Raw genomic sequence first — 17763 nt, 5'->3', positions numbered from 1 at the left:
TTGATGAAGAATCCTGCCTTCATGGGTAGATGCAGAAACACTCAGGGATGGAAATGCTTACCAGATTCAGCCAGGATGTCGAGTGACAAAACTGGGCAGACTCCGAGGACGTCAGGAACATTGTCTCATGGCAGAAATGTGCCCCGAGTTTAAGTGCCTGTGCTTAAATCTTGCAGTTCTTATCTCTACAGAAAATACTTTGACAATGAGAAAGTGTCTAACCTCCAGTTGAAGTTGATTTCCAGTAGAAGATGCATTAGTATTTTTTCTCTACACTAACTGGGCAGGGGCTGCGTCAAAATGAAACCTGAGTCTCAGAGACAAAGTGGAGGGACAGCAGCCTATTCCAGCAGTTCAGTGCAGCGCCCTCTCACGGCGGGTTTAATACTGCAGCTGAATAGACATGGGTCACCTCAAGATTCAAGCAGGAAGAAGCTTCCCTTTTCCCACACACGCTAAGCACCCGCTCTAATTCAAGCAGGGATCCGCCCAGCAGAGGTACCTCTTTGTCCTAAAGAGGAGGTTGCCACTGGTGAGAGAATCCATATTCTAGATGTCTCGGACAAGTTGCTGGTAATCTCGAATAAACTGCGTTGGCCTGTATGAAGAGAGGCTTCCGTGTTCTTCGCCTCTCAGCATAGATGCTGTGCCTCTAGATATCCTAGTAGGTGAAGACCAGGCAAACTTAAACAGCAGCATAGTAAAGGCAACAGGGAAGTGGGGTAATGGGGGTGTTCTCCAATCTTAAAATGCCACCATTACCTTTTTCTCTGAGACAAATAATTTACTCTGATTCAACCATTCTGTGCCCTATCCTTGGGGCACGTCCCTTGGGATAAACATCAGAGGGCCTGCCGCAAGAGTTTCACACTTACCACTGAATGTAGGGACTGGTCTGAGGAAGATGGAATCAAATTGATGACATTATAGGTAAGTAATCAACACATTTATATGCCATCGGGAACTATCAAAGGACATCTTCCTAAACTGCGGCTAGGGCTGCGTCAATGTTGCTGTCACCCTGAGCTTAGAGGGCTTGATCCCCACTATTGGACTGCTGTGGCACAGTGTGTAGTTGGGTGGCTGTAGTGTAGCGAGTAGTTGTGAATGTTCATTTTTGCTGACTCTTCTCTGCCCGAGGAGGGCGCTTCTGTTTGTGCTATTTTATCTTGTTTCTGACCCACGGTTCTCTATTTCCCAGGGGTTTGCGAGGCCTTCAACATCGACACCAAGAGGCCGAAAATCATCCGGGGTTCAAAAGATGCCTTCTTTGGCTACACAGTGCAGCAGCATGAGGTTGGTGGAAAGAAGTGGTAAGTGTGTGAGCCACTTGCTTTAAAGTGTAATCCCACATTGTGTTAAAAAAATATACAATTCACATGCCTCGAAGCAGGCTTCTTCTGTTCTGGATTTCTGGGCACCGAGCTTCCGAAGGCGAGAGCAGTATCTTCGGGTACCAGCTTCATGTGATGTCTGATAAAGTTGTGTAATGTAATGTGCAGAATGGCCACAAATTCTGAGTATTTGCAAGACTCTGTAGTACAGAAAACCGTAATTCCTTAATGTTATGGGGTAAAGTATGCCGAGTTGCTGTGTGAACATTCCCAGTTTCCTTATCAAAAAGTCCTGCGTTGTCAAAATGAAAATCTTGTGAAAAAGATTCAAAGAGTTATCTCTCAGCCAATCGCAGTGCATCAGTGTAAGAGGGAATTTCGCATTATTGTACTGTAGTGGAAGTATAATATGCTGAGTGTTGATGTGAGTGAGGCTGGTATGTGCTAAGCTTCTTTGAGGCTACGAAGTTCTTCGTCTGTGGGAGTCAGTGGGAGTCAGTGGGAGCTTCCAGTGTTCAGATCCTAGAGTTCCTGTGAATCTTGGGTTGTTTTCTGGAAGGTAATAGGTTACGTTGAGGGGCTCTTAGGAGAGTTGGTTGAATGTGTCAGAAGGATCGGCTCCGGTGGCACATTTTGAGAAGCAAAGTATTTGAAGGAGTTCAGGATTTTTGAAGAGTATGACTTGTAGTGGCAGAGGCTGTTCAGACATTGATTACTGTGGGGCTTCTCCATAGAGGGTGTTTTGTGGTCTAGAGAGTACTTTGTAGGTGACTGATTCTTGAACAGGGAGGCAGCATATATCCTCCAGTCTTGGGTGATAATCTAAGCCATCCTCTATCCTGTATCAGTTATTTTCCAATTGATGAGCGGTTTCTTGGTAGTTTCCAGCAGTAACATGCTGCAGGAGAGTTTTGCTCTATAAATTACAGATGATTCTGGAGCAGATTGTTTTCAGACAGGAAAGAATTTTATTCGATATCCTGGTGTTGCAGTGGCTGCATTTTTTAACGTCAGTTGCCTAAAATGTGTGCGTTTTCAAGAGCGCTATTACCATGGCTGAAATCACCACACCAGTAAAACCCAGCTCAAAGGACTGTGGGGTGGACCAGCACTCTTATTTTGTTTAATGAGTTTATAGTTGAATTTAAAGGGGCTGTGCATTGTTGCTGCCCTTAGCCCTTCAAAGTCTTCCACTCAGCCTGTCAATTGTCTTTTCATATTCAGTGATCTCCTCCTATACGTTACTGACTGAAGTGACCCTCAGGTGGTTTGAATGTAAACACCCACCCAAATGTTGAAGTTGCCACTTCCCCTTAAGATATGCAAAAATAATTTGCCATTTGTTTATACATTAGAACATTAAAGACCAGGACGCCATAACACACACACACACACACACACACACACCCCACCCCATCCCATCCCACCCTTCCTCCCTGGGGATTTTTACTACTTGCGCCATGAGCTTTGTGGCTGCACCTGAAAATTTGATATCCTGGCCCAATGTCACAGTGGCTGCTCTATATATCTAGACTTTTTCCATATAATTTTTCGAGGAGTTGTAAATTTCTTCAGTGTATTTCAAAAAGGTTTAAAAGAGCTATTCTGACCCTCTGCTAAGGTTCAAAAGATAATGTATTCGCTTGTAATAAACACAGCGCGCCATGAATGCTCCATAATTCTCAAATGATTCTCATAAGAAACTGAAAATGAAATAAAAAAATATGCTTTTGCAAAGTTACTCTCGCTAAATCTTTGAAATATATTTTCCTGTCCTCATGATGTACTTTAAATCATAAGGTAACATTTGAAACATCTAGTGCATATCGGAGCCAGTGGAAAATAACGCCAGAAGGGTCCAGGGTACCAATAGCTGAAGAGAAGAATAGTTTCTTTCAAGATTTTTAATTGACTTGTCTTAACTATAGGATCTGCAAGTCTATGGACTTGTAGAGAAGTTACTTATATGCCTTCTACGTTGCCTCTGTGACATCTTGAACGTTAAGGTAAACTCTGTATTTAGTTATCGGTGAAACACGTAAAAGCGATGGCTGAGATATTCATTTAGCTTCTTTGGTTTCCTTTTCTTAGGGTTATCAATTATTGAAAACTGATATTTGCCTAAAATCAACTGATGACAAATCATAACATAATGGCATATTCCTGATGAAGTAGAAAGTAAGCCCTGAAAGGCATTGGATGTCACAAATTATGCCTTATGATAATAAAAAGAAATGTATAGAGTGCACTGTTACTCTCAAGAGAGCGTTCTGGTGCAGAGGGATTCAGGGAAGACATAAATTGGAGACTAGAAGAAAAAATAAAGCAGGAAAAAGCCAGGTTTCTTAAGGCTTTACAAAGATAAGATAAGATAAGAGATAGACATTTAACATAGCGCACAAATCACTCCCTGAGGAGTATCTCGGTGCAGCACTGCTAAGAAAGGAGAAACTTCCTAAAACAGCCAAGTCTTTAAACCCTTCTTGAAGGAGTTAATGTCTGAGCAGAAGCATGCGAGGGATAGTCAAAAGAGCCTTATCTGAAGACCTAAGGCATCTCGCGGGTCGATATGGTTTTAAACACATGGACAAGTAAGCGGGCGGGATTTGTGAAGTGCCACATGTGTCAGACAGCAGAGTTTAAAAATGACGCGTTTTCTGATAGGCGGCCAATGGAGCTTCCAAAGAATAGGGGAAGATTTGGCGAGATATGAAAAGATGAAGCAAATATCAATAGAAGGGGAATTCCAGTGTTTAACTACAAGATGGTAGAACGGGCGATCACCAAACCGGGCCATAAATATATTCTAGTGGCATGCATACAGATTTCAAAGGAGGAGCACAGGAAACAAAGAGAAAGTTGAGACGGCGAGAGTGGAGATTACCGGGTTCCGGGTGATGGAAGGCACAACTACAGATACAAAGGACCTTAAAAATAACTGCTTCGGGCATCAGAAGCTAGAAAAGATTGTTTATCAATGGTGTAGAGGCAGGAAGAGTAGGGAGGCCGAAAATGGGCATTGCTGCTGTGTCTTGAATAAGAGGAAGGTTGTAATAGATACACAAGGAGACCAAGTTCTAAAGAACTGCAGTAGTCCACACTAGAGAGTATAGTAGACTGGAATACTGCTTTCCGATGAGTAGGAGGAAGCAGAGACACAATACTTCAGAGAAGTCTCAGTAAAGGAAATAGTAATGACATGGTGATGTCGGAAATAATCCCAGGATTGCAAGCAGCTAAGGCAAGAACCAGGGGAACGCTAAAGTCTGCAGGCCACCAGGAAGGGGTCCAAATAGAAGGGAGGACCCCAAAGGCAAAAGACCAGGACCTCTGTTTTGTTGCTGTTGAGTTTTAAGGAATGTATACTCAAACAACTGTCAACAGCCACTAGAGGGGCTTGAAAGGTGCTTTGGTCCTCTTCCATGTCCTGTTTTGTTTGATTGAACAAGTATTTGAGTGTCATCAGTGTAGGACATGAGAGAGAAATGAAAGGACCTAGTCAAGCTAAGGAGAGCCCACACAGATTAAAAAGGGTCTGGCCAGGAGATAAGGCCTGCGGGGACCCGTGGTGGAAGCGTGTGAAAGTAGATTAAAAAGGGGGCAAATAAACCGCTCGTGTTCTGTCAGAAAGGAAAGATTCAATCCTGGACATAAAGGTGGTCCCTCGAATGTTGATCTTTTAGAGACAAACAGAGAATAACTTCGGAAATAGTTTTTAGAAGGTGGTTTTTAAGACAAGTTAAATAGTGACAGCTTTCCCTCCCTAGTCCAGTGTGTGTCTCGGGTCATCGGAAACTGGTATTAGTGCAGTTTGAATGCTGTGGAGGAGGAGTGTGGATTAAGTGTGGCTTAAGCCACACTGAGCATGTTGTTTTCAGAGATGAACAAAGAGAGCGGTCTCTTAATCTCTTTTCCTAGAATCTTGGCAGGAAATGGATTAGGGATATGGGTCAAAAAATGATGAGAATGGCAAGATCAGCATTGAGTGTTCTTTTAGGACGATGATGGCCGCTTTCCAATTGGATGGAAAGATGGTGGATGCCAGAGAGTTGTTAGAGAGTTGCGCAACAGCAGGTGCAAAGATTACAGGGACTAAAGAAATGGTAACTATTGGGCAGGGTTCCACGAGGGAGGCCCATTTAATCGTTTTCATGGCAACAAAGTGTAATCAACGGTCAAAGGAGAGGAACTCGGGAGTTTATTCTGCGGTTGGATGGATCCAAAGGGGGAAATGGATGAGCCGAGTTTGCTCGCTTTGTTTAAAATTAGTCTGGGGGAAATGTACATAGAGTCTGGGAAGAGTAATGGAGCTGGCTGTTACTGCGGGGTGGGACCATAGAGTAACGCTTTGAAAGAACCCGTGAGTGGGTTATTTGAGTAGTCTATTCCAGCAGCATAGAACCGGCGTTGGCCTCTTTAACGAGGGCTTTATAGAGAGGCAGAGCAGGGCACAGGGCAGCTTATCCCTAGGTTCATAAATAGCTCCTCCAGACGTTTCTAATTGTTTGCAGGCATGTTCGGCTGTTGGCAGAGCAGGAAGGCTACCAGTCAGCTGAGGGCATCTTGCAGTGAGATTGCCAAGTTTTCAGAGGGCAGTGGCGTCTAAGGAGTCATGACCCGGTTATGAAAGTTAGAGATCGCCAAACTGGAGCCATCACTGAAGAAGAATGGCGGCATCGAGCGTAGGACGGGTTCAAAGGTGAATAAGAAGAGACTGTGGACGGCCCCTGATCATAGGGTGTGCAGGGCAGGCATCAGTGATGGAAGAAAAGGCAGCGAGAAAGGGACCCCAGAGTGGTCCATCCAAGTTAAGGAAGTGGAAGACACACAAAATAGTAAGTCTTTGGGTGATAAAATGGAGTCCATCCAGAGTCCCGCTTGCTTTGTGAATCAGAATGCTGATACAAAGATTAAGCCGAGAATAGCTAATGAGACATAAAGGTTGTCAGCAGTACTTCATTTGTAAAACATTAAGTGCCGGGGCTCAAAGTTTTCTCAGAAACCTGCAGCCGGCGCTGATGACTCTCGGGATTGCCAAATACTAAGTATGCGTAGCCTTGATCCCACCTCAAGCCTCTCTCATCCACCGCCAAACAGGGTGGATGGGAGAGGCATGAGGTGGAATCAAGAGTGTGCGCTCTTGCGGGTTCTATTTAATCCCTGCTTTCTCCCTTTGCCACTATTTTCCAGTCTCTTTCTTCCTTGCTTTTTCCTCATTTGTCTTTCCCCCTCTCTCGCTGTGGGTTAATGCTTGTTGGGGAAAAATAAGGGCCGTCCCCAAAAATTAGTGCCGGTGGGCCCCACCTGCAACCACCGGCTCAATTTAAGCACTACCTGTCAGAATTGGACGTGCATTCTGGCTAGAGATTGAGATCACCAAGGACTATTCATTTCCCCTGTTTCTGAACATAGGACAGTAAATTCGCAAGAAGCTTTCAGAATAGTTACCCAAACATTATTTCCTAATCCTCAGTTCCTTGTGGGTTACATTTGAGCACTTTGGAGTTTCCAGGGCGTGTGGCCGTTGTATTCATAGGGGTGGCGTGCTACAACTGAGGCTTCTCAGTGGGGACCCCAAAAGAGGAGCAAGATTCCACATTGTGAGAAGAGGAAACAATCCTTGGTAACTTTAGTAACATTCCTTGTATCACAGTGTACACCCATCGGCTGCATTCTCTACACCCCCTCAGAGCCCAGGGATCTCAAGGAACCCCTCCTGGAGCTACAGAACCCCCCCCCCCCCCCCTCATCCCAACAGGAACTCTTAATCCCATGGTCCTGTACACCACCTCGTCCCTAAGGGCCTGCTGCCTCTCTGCAGCTGCAGGAAATGGCATTATTAAGCATAAAGTTACGAGGCTATAAGAATCCTAAATATTAACCTAAAACAGCCTGGTATTAAAAGGCACAAAATATTTAAAGGATTTATTATTAAATGTGAAACCACAAAGAAGCACTCAAAGATGAAGGATGTACAAGGCAGGCAATAAATGAGCCCTATAAAGAAATAAAAGTTTTTTTAGCTGAAGCAGCTCACGTGCAGCTTCTCAAATGTACGTCATGAGGCACACTAAATCATCAATCCAGAGATATGAATCAGAGTGCAGTGAGCGCTGCCTGCTAGCCAGACTCCAGCCAGCTGTGCCCTGTGCCCGTGAGTTTCACGGAATACCTCTTGTGCCCGGAGGCTTCAGAGCCGGCTGCGTGCCGAGTAGTTTGGAAGCCAGCTGTGCTGTGTGCCCGGACATCAGAGCCAGATGTGCTATATGCAGAAGAGCTGCTGCCAGCTGCGTGCCCAGAAGTCTGACAGGCAGCGGTGCTGTATACTTGGGCCCTCACAGTCGTCTGTGTGCCCACGACGAGTCTCACGGCTAGCTGTGGTGTATGTCCGGGGCCTCACAGCCTGCTCCGCGTCCAGGAGTCTGACTGCCAGCTGTGCTGTCAGCCGGATCCATGCCCAGGAGTAAGACAGCCAGTTGTGCTGTATATCTGGGGCCTCACTGCCGGCTGTGTACCCACGAGTCTCACAGCTCGCGGTGGAGTCTGCTCGGGGCCTCCTATCCGGCTGAGTGCCCAGACATCCAAGGTGTCTGGGCTGTATGCCAGAGGCCTCACAGCCTGCTCCGTGTCCAGGAGTCTGACAGCCAGCTGAGCCCTGCTGTATGCCCGGAGCCTCGCAGCCAGCTGCAAGACTGGGAGGAGTAGGACAGCCAGCCTGTCCTACTCCTCCTGAAGACATACAGCCGCCTCTCTGTCCAGGAGTCTGACAGGCATCTGTGCTGTATGCCTGGGGACTCACAGTAGGCGCTACATGCCCAGAACCTGACAACCGGGTGCGTATCCAGGAGTCTGGCATCCAGCGGCGCTATATGCCGGTACCTCACAGCCGGCTGAGTATCCGAGAGTCTGACAGCCAGCTGTGCTGTATGTGCGGGCCTCAAAGCCGGCTGAGTATCCGAGAGTCTGACAGCCAGCTGTGCAGTATGTGCGGGCCTCACAGCCGGCTGAGTATCCGAGAGTCTGACATCCAGCGGTGCTGTATGCCCGGGCCTCACACCCGGCTGAGTATCCGAGAGTCTGACAGCCAGCTGTGCTGTATGCCCGGGCCTCGCAGCCGGCTGAGTATCCGAGAGTCTGACATCCAGCTGTGCTGTATGCGCGGGCCTCAAAGCCGGCTGAGTATCCCAGAGTCTGACAGCCAGCTGTGCAGTATGTGCGGGCCTCACAGCCGGCTGAGTATCCGAGAGTCTGACATCCAGCGGTGCTGTATGCCCGGGCCTCACACCCGGCTGAGTATCCGAGAGTCTGACAGCCAGCTGTGCTGTATGCCCGGGCCTCGCAGCCGGCTGAGTATCCGAGAGTCTGACATCCAGCTGTGCTGTATGCGCGGGCCTCAAAGCCGGCTGAGTATCCCAGAGTCTGACATCCAGCAGTGCTGTATGCCCAGGCCTCAAAGCCGGCTGAGTATCCCAGAGTCTGACATCCAGCAGTGCTATATGCACGGGGCCTCAGCCAGATACGTGCATGTCGAGGAGTCTGACAGCTGTGCTGTATGTGTGACTTTCAAGCAAACTGTTTAACTGATTTATGCTCTGAAGTCTCACATCTAGAACTGCCAAGGAGTCTCTTACCTACGTATGGTGTACACCAGGGCTTTAAGTGGGATGAAAAACCTTAGGGGGGTGTCTCTCGGAGGTGCGTGGCCGATGTAATTAAGTGCGTGGCTTAAAGCATGTATGCAAAAAAAACTGTGCTTAGCATAGTGTGCCGCCCGACTGGTACATTTGCTGCTTCTGCCATTGCATCCAGATACACAATACAAGTCACATTCCACCTATAACAAGCCAGGACTGTTGGCTTTGTCAATGGTTGTTAGTTGCAAAAGCTAAATAAGCAACAACGTTGGCTTCGTTGTGTATAAATATATAACATTAAACATGCTTCAGTTCTGAAATTATGAGACAGTGAAAGAACTATAGGGAGTGTCTTTGATGTTACATCAGAGGCAGTGCCAAGGTAGAGCTGCTGCTGAGTTAATGGTTTTTTTCACTTTGAGGATGAGGGCAAACATGCAGAGCTCGCTAGGGGCCCGAACTACCGGTGCCCAGCACCGGACCTGGCGTGCTGTACACCAAGCAGTCTAACAGGTAACTGTGGGGCAGATTTACGAGCCCCCTGCGCCCCGAGTATGTCACTTTTCATGACGTTCTGGTGGCGCAGGGGGCTCCTCCATATTTACAAGGACAGGAAAAGCCACCCTGCGTGACTTTTCCTCTCCTTGTAAATACGGCCCCTTCACACGCAGCACTTTGCGTTGAAGGGGCGTTCCATGGGTGTTGCTGTGGGTGTTCTCACGCAACACCCATGGAACAAGACACATCTCCAGATTTATGAGAAATCGTAAATCTAGAGATGCGTCTGAATGCTACACCACCCTAGAGGTGGCGTAACGAGGCGCAACGAGGAGAAATGTTTTAATTTCTCCTCGTTTTTGGCTCTTTCAATGCGTGCTGCATTCTAAGGCACGCATTGAAAGAGGAAAATGCCTGTAGTGATTGTTTTTGTGCAGGAAGGTGCCCCTTCCTGCACAAAAACAATCTCCCCACGAGCAGGCATCCTTGCACCATGGTGTACCATGTGCACCATGGTGCAAGGGTGCGTGCGCTGGCGCATGGCTGCAGTTTGTGCCCCAGCGCAGGGGGAAGCACAGAGATGCGACATATTCTTGTAAATATGTTGCATCCCTGTGCTTCGGAAGTGCCGCAGCGTGGTGCAGTTAGAGGGCTTGCGGTGCCACGCTGCGGCACTTCCTTGTAGATCTGCCCCTGTGTGTTCTGGCGTTACGTCCAGCTGTGTTCTGCGTAACGGGCTGGAATACACTCCAGAGTTTCACTCAGTTACCTCACTGCCAGCTGTGGTGAGTGTCGCCGGTGGGTGAGGGTGCTGATAATGGTCTCTTTGGTTCCATTCAGACACCCCCGCCCCCCCCCCCTGTCTCCCAGACTGAGCAAGAGACCCAACAAGTGCGTAGCTCGAGACAATCACAAACCCACGTTCTTCCTCCTCCTCCGCGCTGCGCTGGCGTCCCCTGCACAGGAGCTGACGACGTGTCTGCCGAGACCGAGCAACTGCCAAAGAGTTCATGCGCTGACTGTACTTTTTCCAAACGACTCCTTCTCTCGGCCCGGCTTTCCCCCTTCTGCCTCTCTTATCTCTGCCTCTCTCGCTCTCCTCAGCCAGAGCTTTATTCATTCAACGTTTCTTTATTGCTCTCTTTCTGCCTTGCTTTTTTTCTTTCTTCTTTGCTCTTTCTTTTTTTCATTTGTTCATTCTATTCCCTCTATTTCTCGTTTCGTCCCTTTCCCCTCCTCCTTCTACTCTGCACATGTCGTTGTTCGGGATACATTTCGAAAAGTGCCATGCTGGCCTCTTGGGAAGAGGTCGGAGATAACATTCAGCGCCTGTCTGTGTAGGCAGCACAGGGATGTGATTGAAGGTTTTGTCTTAAAACTACTAATGAATCATGAGATATTGGTGTGAGACCTTTTAAGCAAATATCTAATGGGAAATGTGATCAAAAACACATGCGTTCCAGTGACTCAGACTGGTTTGTGTCAGAGGGGGAGAGGGCTGTCAGGGGGGCTTTCACTGTCAACTATGGGGACGGCCAGATGTGGAGATATTTCACGGAGGTCATGAAATATAAGAGTAGGGAAGGATATATAGATGTTTACTCTGGTAGGCGCCAGAGTGCTAGAGAACCCTATAGCTAGGATGTTCACTTTGCAAACGTAAAAGAAGCTGAGCAGTCCCAGTAACTTATGTTGTGTGGGATTTGAATATGTTTATACATGACTTAAGAGAGAACAGCAAGAATCTGTGAATAATATAACAGATTTCCTCTCCTCTCCTCTGAATGGTTGATGTATCGAAGGCAGACATCTGCCAGTGTAGTCTTCTGCTCTGCCACCATAGAGCCGATATCCCATAGCTACACTTGTAGTCCCAGCACAACCCCATACAAAGGAACACAAGTGCACAAACTGAGATAGCACCTTGTTGTTGGGGAAACATTGCTGCAATTTTTTTAAACTTAGGCACAAGTAATGTGCTATCTTGCCAGCGATCCAAAGGTAGCTAGCGATGGTTGGAACTAAGCTGCCTGCCCGCCTGATTATCCACTAAACTCCAGACGTATCCTTCAAGGGTGCTTAAACCTTCTGAGTCAGTTCACCTCAACTCTGGACCAATTTGAAATCCTGCACACGGGTGGAGCATTGCCAGGCAAGCCCCAGCTGCCCAGGGTTACAACTGCCCTTAAGACTAGCAGGCCGCCATCGCTTCCATCCCGGCGTCCTGCCCAGGGCCGGACTGGGAACCAAAACGGCCCTGTAACAAAAACAGCCCCCAGGGGCCCAAAACCGGCCCCCACCCGTGCGGCGCACCGGGGGATTGCCCGGTGCCCGCTACGGCCTGGTCCTGCCATAAAGATCCCCAGGGCATTGGCATGAAGCAGCCCCTTGGGACTTCAAGTGATTGCTTCTCTGCACCAAAATCTTTGTATTGCCCCATAACTCTGTCTTAGTCGTATGTCCTATTTCCTGTTTCTGTTGCTTGTACTTTGTGTTAAATGAGCCAGAATTTGTCCGCAGCGTCAATTTTCTCCTTCCATTGATCCAACGCTTCCTGTCCAGCTATTTTATCTCGGTATGAGAAGTTTTGTGAAAGCTAGGTATCCATGTACGCATGCTGATTAGTGTCTTTGCATCATCTTTGGTGTCACGTGGGACTGTCCAATTCGTCAGTTCTCACTCGTTGGCCCCATTATAAATTGACCAAAGTGATATCTCTGAGGGGGACACCTTCACACCTGACAAAAACCACTAATGGAGAGGGAAAGGGGCTGTGGGCAGAGACACAGCCCAGCCCTGTTTGCACTCTCCAGCACCTCAAGGTGAGCAGACAATGGTCTACCACAGAGAGGCCACAACCTTATCACTGCCCAAATACCCTCTCAGCCCCCTGCATCCCCAAACCCACACCATCCTTCCGGCAGATATTTACCACTTTCTCAAAACCAGAGAATACCTGCATTAAAGGACCCAGCAATGATAGCTCAGGATGGTTGTTCTCCTATTTGGGGAATTTAACTTGTAATGCCCATTAACTCATGGGGCGATACCAGCCAGAATTGTTACGCCTGGCCCGGTATCTCCCAGCGTGGAACTTGCCTATCTGTGTTAAATAATTTCTTAAAGTCCTCCGCCTTGACTATCTATACATATTGTTGAAAGTGTCTTGTACTATGGATTTTAGGGAATGTGTCCTCGTATTATGGGCAAAGTACTCCTTGGCTTTCTAATAAGTTCCATAATACTTGTAGTGAGTACACAGACAAATAAAAGCATGTGATCATATGTAAAAATAAATCTCAATACCAAGCGTGGTTGGGATAGCAAAGCATTTACACCTAACACTAAAAGACTTCCAAACTTAAAAATGCTTCATAACTGAAAGCCAACCATTTTCTCTGTATGTTATATCAACCATGATACTCCTCCAAGGGGGTTTAACCAGGTAAGACCAGAAAATCCATAAATAAATACAACCACTCAAGTGTTTTCCTTCCGTTAATAATGCTGAAGCATGGTAAATAGACCCCTTCTAGGAAATAAAATGATCTGCAAGCCCACAGCATCCATCTTGCCTTTGCCTGATCTTGAAGAACCAACAAACAATTGACCTGGCTGTTCGGGCTGAGCTGTTACTATTGGAGCAGGATCAAGACTGATTTGCATATGGCTAGTGACTGAGGAGACAAGCTGGGCAACAGAACAATGGACTGGAATGTGGCCTAAAATAATTACCTGTGGATAAGGTAAATTGAAGGTTTCCACCCATCCAGTGCTTAATTTGTGAAAGAAAGCGTGCTGGTGCCAGAAGTTCTGCTGCAAAAGCCAGTGGTCGGTGCAACTGAACATTGCCACGCTAAATACTATGGGGCCAGTTGTCATTAATCCGCTACCAGACACTCCCTGCCCCTCTTTCTTGCTCTTGCATGTTTCTGCTTTCAATTTGGGATGGGTTTACCTTCTTTTCCTTCCTCCCTCTTTGCGATCTGTATGCTTTTCTTTCTTTTACACTCGGTAAAATCTCTGGTAAGGAAATATAAATGCTAGTCCCCAAAAATAAGTGTGTAAGAAGGGACACTTTCCTGAACATAAATAATCATTAAAGGCGATTTGCTCTTTCTATGTGTGCTGCAGATTGCAGCACACATAGAGCAAAAAATGAGGAGAAATAAAAGTATTTTTCCTTGTTGCCCACTCCTACGCCTCCTATGCGGGGTAGGATTCTGTCGCATTCCCAGGTTTACAACATGTGGGAACACCCACAGCAACACCCATGGAATGCCCCTTTCACATAGAGTAATGCGTGAAAGGGGCCCATATTTACAAGGATATGAAAAGCCACGCAGGGTGTTTATGTGGCCTTGTAAACATCCCGGGTCCAGCGGTGCGGGGTAGGTCTACCACTCAGTTTTTACTTGAACCAGACACATATCTCCAATGTGTCCAGAGCCCGCTGGAATTGATGAGGAACTTACTAACTAGCGATTAGGTTGCCCATTGAACTCGCGGGCACATTTCCCGCTGATCCACTAAGTGGTAGGTAGGTTCTCACCGTACCACTGGGTGTAGATAAGTTTCACATTACGGTCCTGAAGAATCACCACTGATCCCCCAGACAAATAGGCGAGAAACATGTTGACCCACCAGGAGTAGAGCGCCCTTATCGTGTCCCATTATAGTCAGATAGTTGCCTCTCCCCCCCTTTTTTAATCAGGCAGGTACCCTGCTAGAATAAAGTTGGCTCCATAGGACACCTGACCTGTTTAAATCATCCTACTCACTACTACCACTACTACATCCAAACACACTAGGGCCCTCACACCCACGGCACCAAACGGCAAGGAACAAAATATCTCAGATAAAGAGCCCCTTTATGGGTGCCCGTCGGGTATTGCAGTGCCGATCCGACGAGGAGCAGGCCCATATGATGAAATATGACACCTAGCTTGCTGGGTGTGTGAGGGCACTAGTTCCGAAAGGAGGAATTCCTCTCCTCCCACTACTCAACTGACAGGTCAACCTGCCTCAAGTGACTATAACTAGGTCTCTGACCAAGATTTTTAAGGCACCAAGGAACTTCGTACCCTTCCTCCTTTTGACAGCCTTGTAAATATGGGCAGGCACACTGCACCACCGGTGCGTCTAAAAAGTGACGCACCGGTAGCACAATGGGCTTGTAAATGATGCTCTGAATGTGTAAGAACCTTTATTTGTTTAGGAAAGCGGGTACGCAGGGAGGTGGGTGGAATGGGCAGACTAGAACCTGATGCAGGACAGCTGTATGTAGTCCCTGAACCTGCCAAATTTGTCAGCTTCCTACTACTGGAGTTGTTCCATCCATGCATCCATCACACTAATATCATCAACGTCCAATCAGCTACTTCCCTCACACACATGGTGCACGCTCCTATCACAGGCAACATCAGCCGCTTTCAATCAGCTATAGCTATACTCGCCCCCACAGTCACCCTATAAACTCTAGATCACCCCCCGCTGTGCTGATGCACTGCAGGGAAATGAAGCACCTTAAATAAAGGGGGCACACATTAAAGTATCCCTCAATATTCCTGCATATTATGGGTTTTTGTTTTAGAAATTTCTATCGCTTTTCAAGAAAGTAATCCTGTATCATAAACAGAGTATGATTCAGTAGTTTCTATAATAAACCTGGCCATGCTCAAGTCTGCGTTTTTAAAAGTCTCAATAAAGACAATAAATTTGTCCAGCGCTCTGCCAGTTGTGGATCCCGAATATCCCTCTAAAAGCGCCGCATTAATCTGCGTCAGAGAAAGAATGAGCGGCGCCTAGTAAAATGAGACTGATCTCTTAAGCAGACGCAGCAGGCCGCTGCTCAGAGCTGGCGCCCTGCCTGACTCCCAGGCTTAGCTTGTGTGTCTCTCTCCAGAAATGAAATGAGGCAGCGCCCTGATTGAATACTTTACTTTCATACAAGGGAGGAAGAGGGCTGTGCTGTGCCAGTTAAAGCAAGGTCATCATCCTCGAAACTTGCAGGTTTCACGTCTGCAACATTTCCACGGATGGAGGAAAAGGCCCGTGCTCAGAATGCAGAGATTGAGGACCGTATGCATGAACACATTTAGTTCGCGCACAACGTAACACTCACTCCTCCCCCAGTTCTGACTCCTTTCCGCCCAGCTGGGCCCAGGAACTTACAGAATCAGGTTATGTTGTCCAAGGCGTAGACTTTTTATTCACATCAACACAGATGATTCACCACAACCATTGAGAGTAAAATTTATTCTACATGGATAAATATCATTATACACAGCATCAAACTTTAGCGACATCCGCATGTCAAAAGGCAGCAAGGAAATAAGGCACAACATTACATTTGAACTTCAGCTTGGCCTTACACTTGAATTTGCATTTTGCCGACTCGGCCGATCCACTCAGCTGCGCACATTGTGCCAGCAGGCCCCAACGCGCTACAGTAAACAGTTGCATATTTCAAGAGTAAACGGATTCTACTTGGATATATCACTATTCACAGCATCAGACTTTAGCGACAACCACATGTGAAAGGCAGTAATGAAATTAGGCACGGCCTTACACTTGCACTTCCGCTTAACCTTACACTTGTATTTGAATGTGGCCGACTCAGCCGACCCACTCAGCTGTGCACATTGTGCCGGCAGGTCCCAATGCGCTACAGCAAACAGTTGCAATCCAGGGCACCGTATAACACACCGGCCCACCGGGGTACCTGAACACAGGCAGCCTCCCCAACATTATATTCAGTCCATGCATAGCGGGTTAGGGCAGTAGAGTCCAGGACCACCGGCAGGTCAGTCCCCTCCCCGCCTACCCTCTGCGCACATCCATCTACCCCCTCCTGGGGTCCATCCAGTCATTGAACCTCCATTGCTGTGCATGCTTCTTTTCTGTTATCTGTCAGCGCTCCGCCACAGGGTGAGAAGGCCCCTGGCGTACTCACCCTTTCCCCCTGGTGCTGACTGTGCTCCCCAATAGCCCACTATGGTGTAGATAAATATCTTCTGCCTTTTGCCGACTAGATGCACCACATCTAAAAGGAACAACTCCCTTTTTCTAGCTGTAGCCAGTTGTGCCATATTGTGCCGATTGAGGGAACCGGTAATGTTTTTTTTTTTTTTTGTAAGTTTGTACAGGGCCTTCACTAGAGCCCAGAACTCACACCACCTGCGGTATGACTCCTGATCTCTATATAGACGTTGCCGGTAAGTATTGACTAATTTAGACATGGCTGCGAACAAGGCCTCTTTTACACCTTGCCTGCCCAGCGGTAAATATATCTTTCCCGCCAGCGAGAATGACTAGATCACCAGGTGGGGCACTGCTTGGATTCTATTGCTTATTCAAGCTGACCAAACAGATCCTGCATTGTTGGACCCCCCACCGTAATCCAATGGTGTGCAAACCTAGCATCCCACTGTGCTTCCAGCATACTGGACCCTTGGAAATGCTGCTACACTATGCAAATAGAGAAACCGCATAATTAAAAAAAAGGGCACCGCATAGCGGAGTGGCCCACAGATACCGGAGCTTGGAGGAGAGTCCTGGGACCACCAGCAGGTGAGCTCACCCCTTCCGCCTACTAGCTGCTTACACTAATCCACCCTATTAAGGGGGCAGCATGGTTAAAAATTAAAGTTTTTGAGAAACCTGCTTGCGATAGACCACTGAAGGCTGACAGTATTTTTGGATCCTGTGATAGGCCTATTAAGTTATTCACTAGAATTCCCACGGGGAGAACTGCCTGGTCCCCCAGGTGCAGCCTTATAACCCCCCCAAAATATCAATGTTTCGGTGGCTTGATTGAGTATTCTGCCAAAGAAGATGGGTATTATCCTTTTAGTAAATGCCTGCCTTTGCACGGAAGCACAGCGCGTCAAATGATCTCAGGATGAAAACTAGAACCTTTCAAATCAACCCCAATGTTACTTTCAATAAACTTCTGTGATCTTCAGTGTAGGAATCGGGCAACAGAAAAAAGGACACTAGTACAAAGTATCGTTGCCACTGAAATGAACCTAACTTGCCTGAGAGAACGCTGAACTCAAAAGCGATAACAAACCTGTCTGCTGAATGTCACATTGTGCTCTGCCACAGAATATGTGCCCGAGAGCCTAGAGTATGTCTCGCTCGTCACTGGTTACCAGGTTGGGCGAACTGCAGACCGGACACGAAAGGAAGTTCAGCCCAAACAAGCCGCCTGCCAGCCCGATGACTGATGTCACCACATCAATGAGCACAGCCCGCCCAAATGTGCCCGGTAAGAGGCAACCATCTATGACATG

The 17763-nt window shown here is 47.4% G+C and overlaps 1 protein-coding gene across 1 annotated transcript in view; it reads left to right on the top strand.

Annotated features, from left to right (window-relative positions):
• ITGA11 (integrin subunit alpha 11) overlaps positions 1-17763 on the top strand; it is a 508108-nt gene that overhangs the window by 76497 nt on the left and 413848 nt on the right. Inside the window, exon 2 of the mRNA XM_085644636.1 lies at positions 1202-1313. Coding sequence (XP_085500762.1) covers positions 1202-1313 — 112 coding nt within the window. The remainder of the gene's footprint in view (positions 1-1201; positions 1314-17763) is intronic.

Source organism: Triturus cristatus, chromosome 3_1 (assembly GCF_964204655.1).
Source record: "Triturus cristatus chromosome 3_1, aTriCri1.1, whole genome shotgun sequence".
Lineage (NCBI taxonomy): Eukaryota > Metazoa > Chordata > Amphibia > Caudata > Salamandridae > Triturus > Triturus cristatus.
Note: the sequence above shows the minus strand (reverse complement) of the source record. Positions and strands in the feature narration are given on the sequence as shown.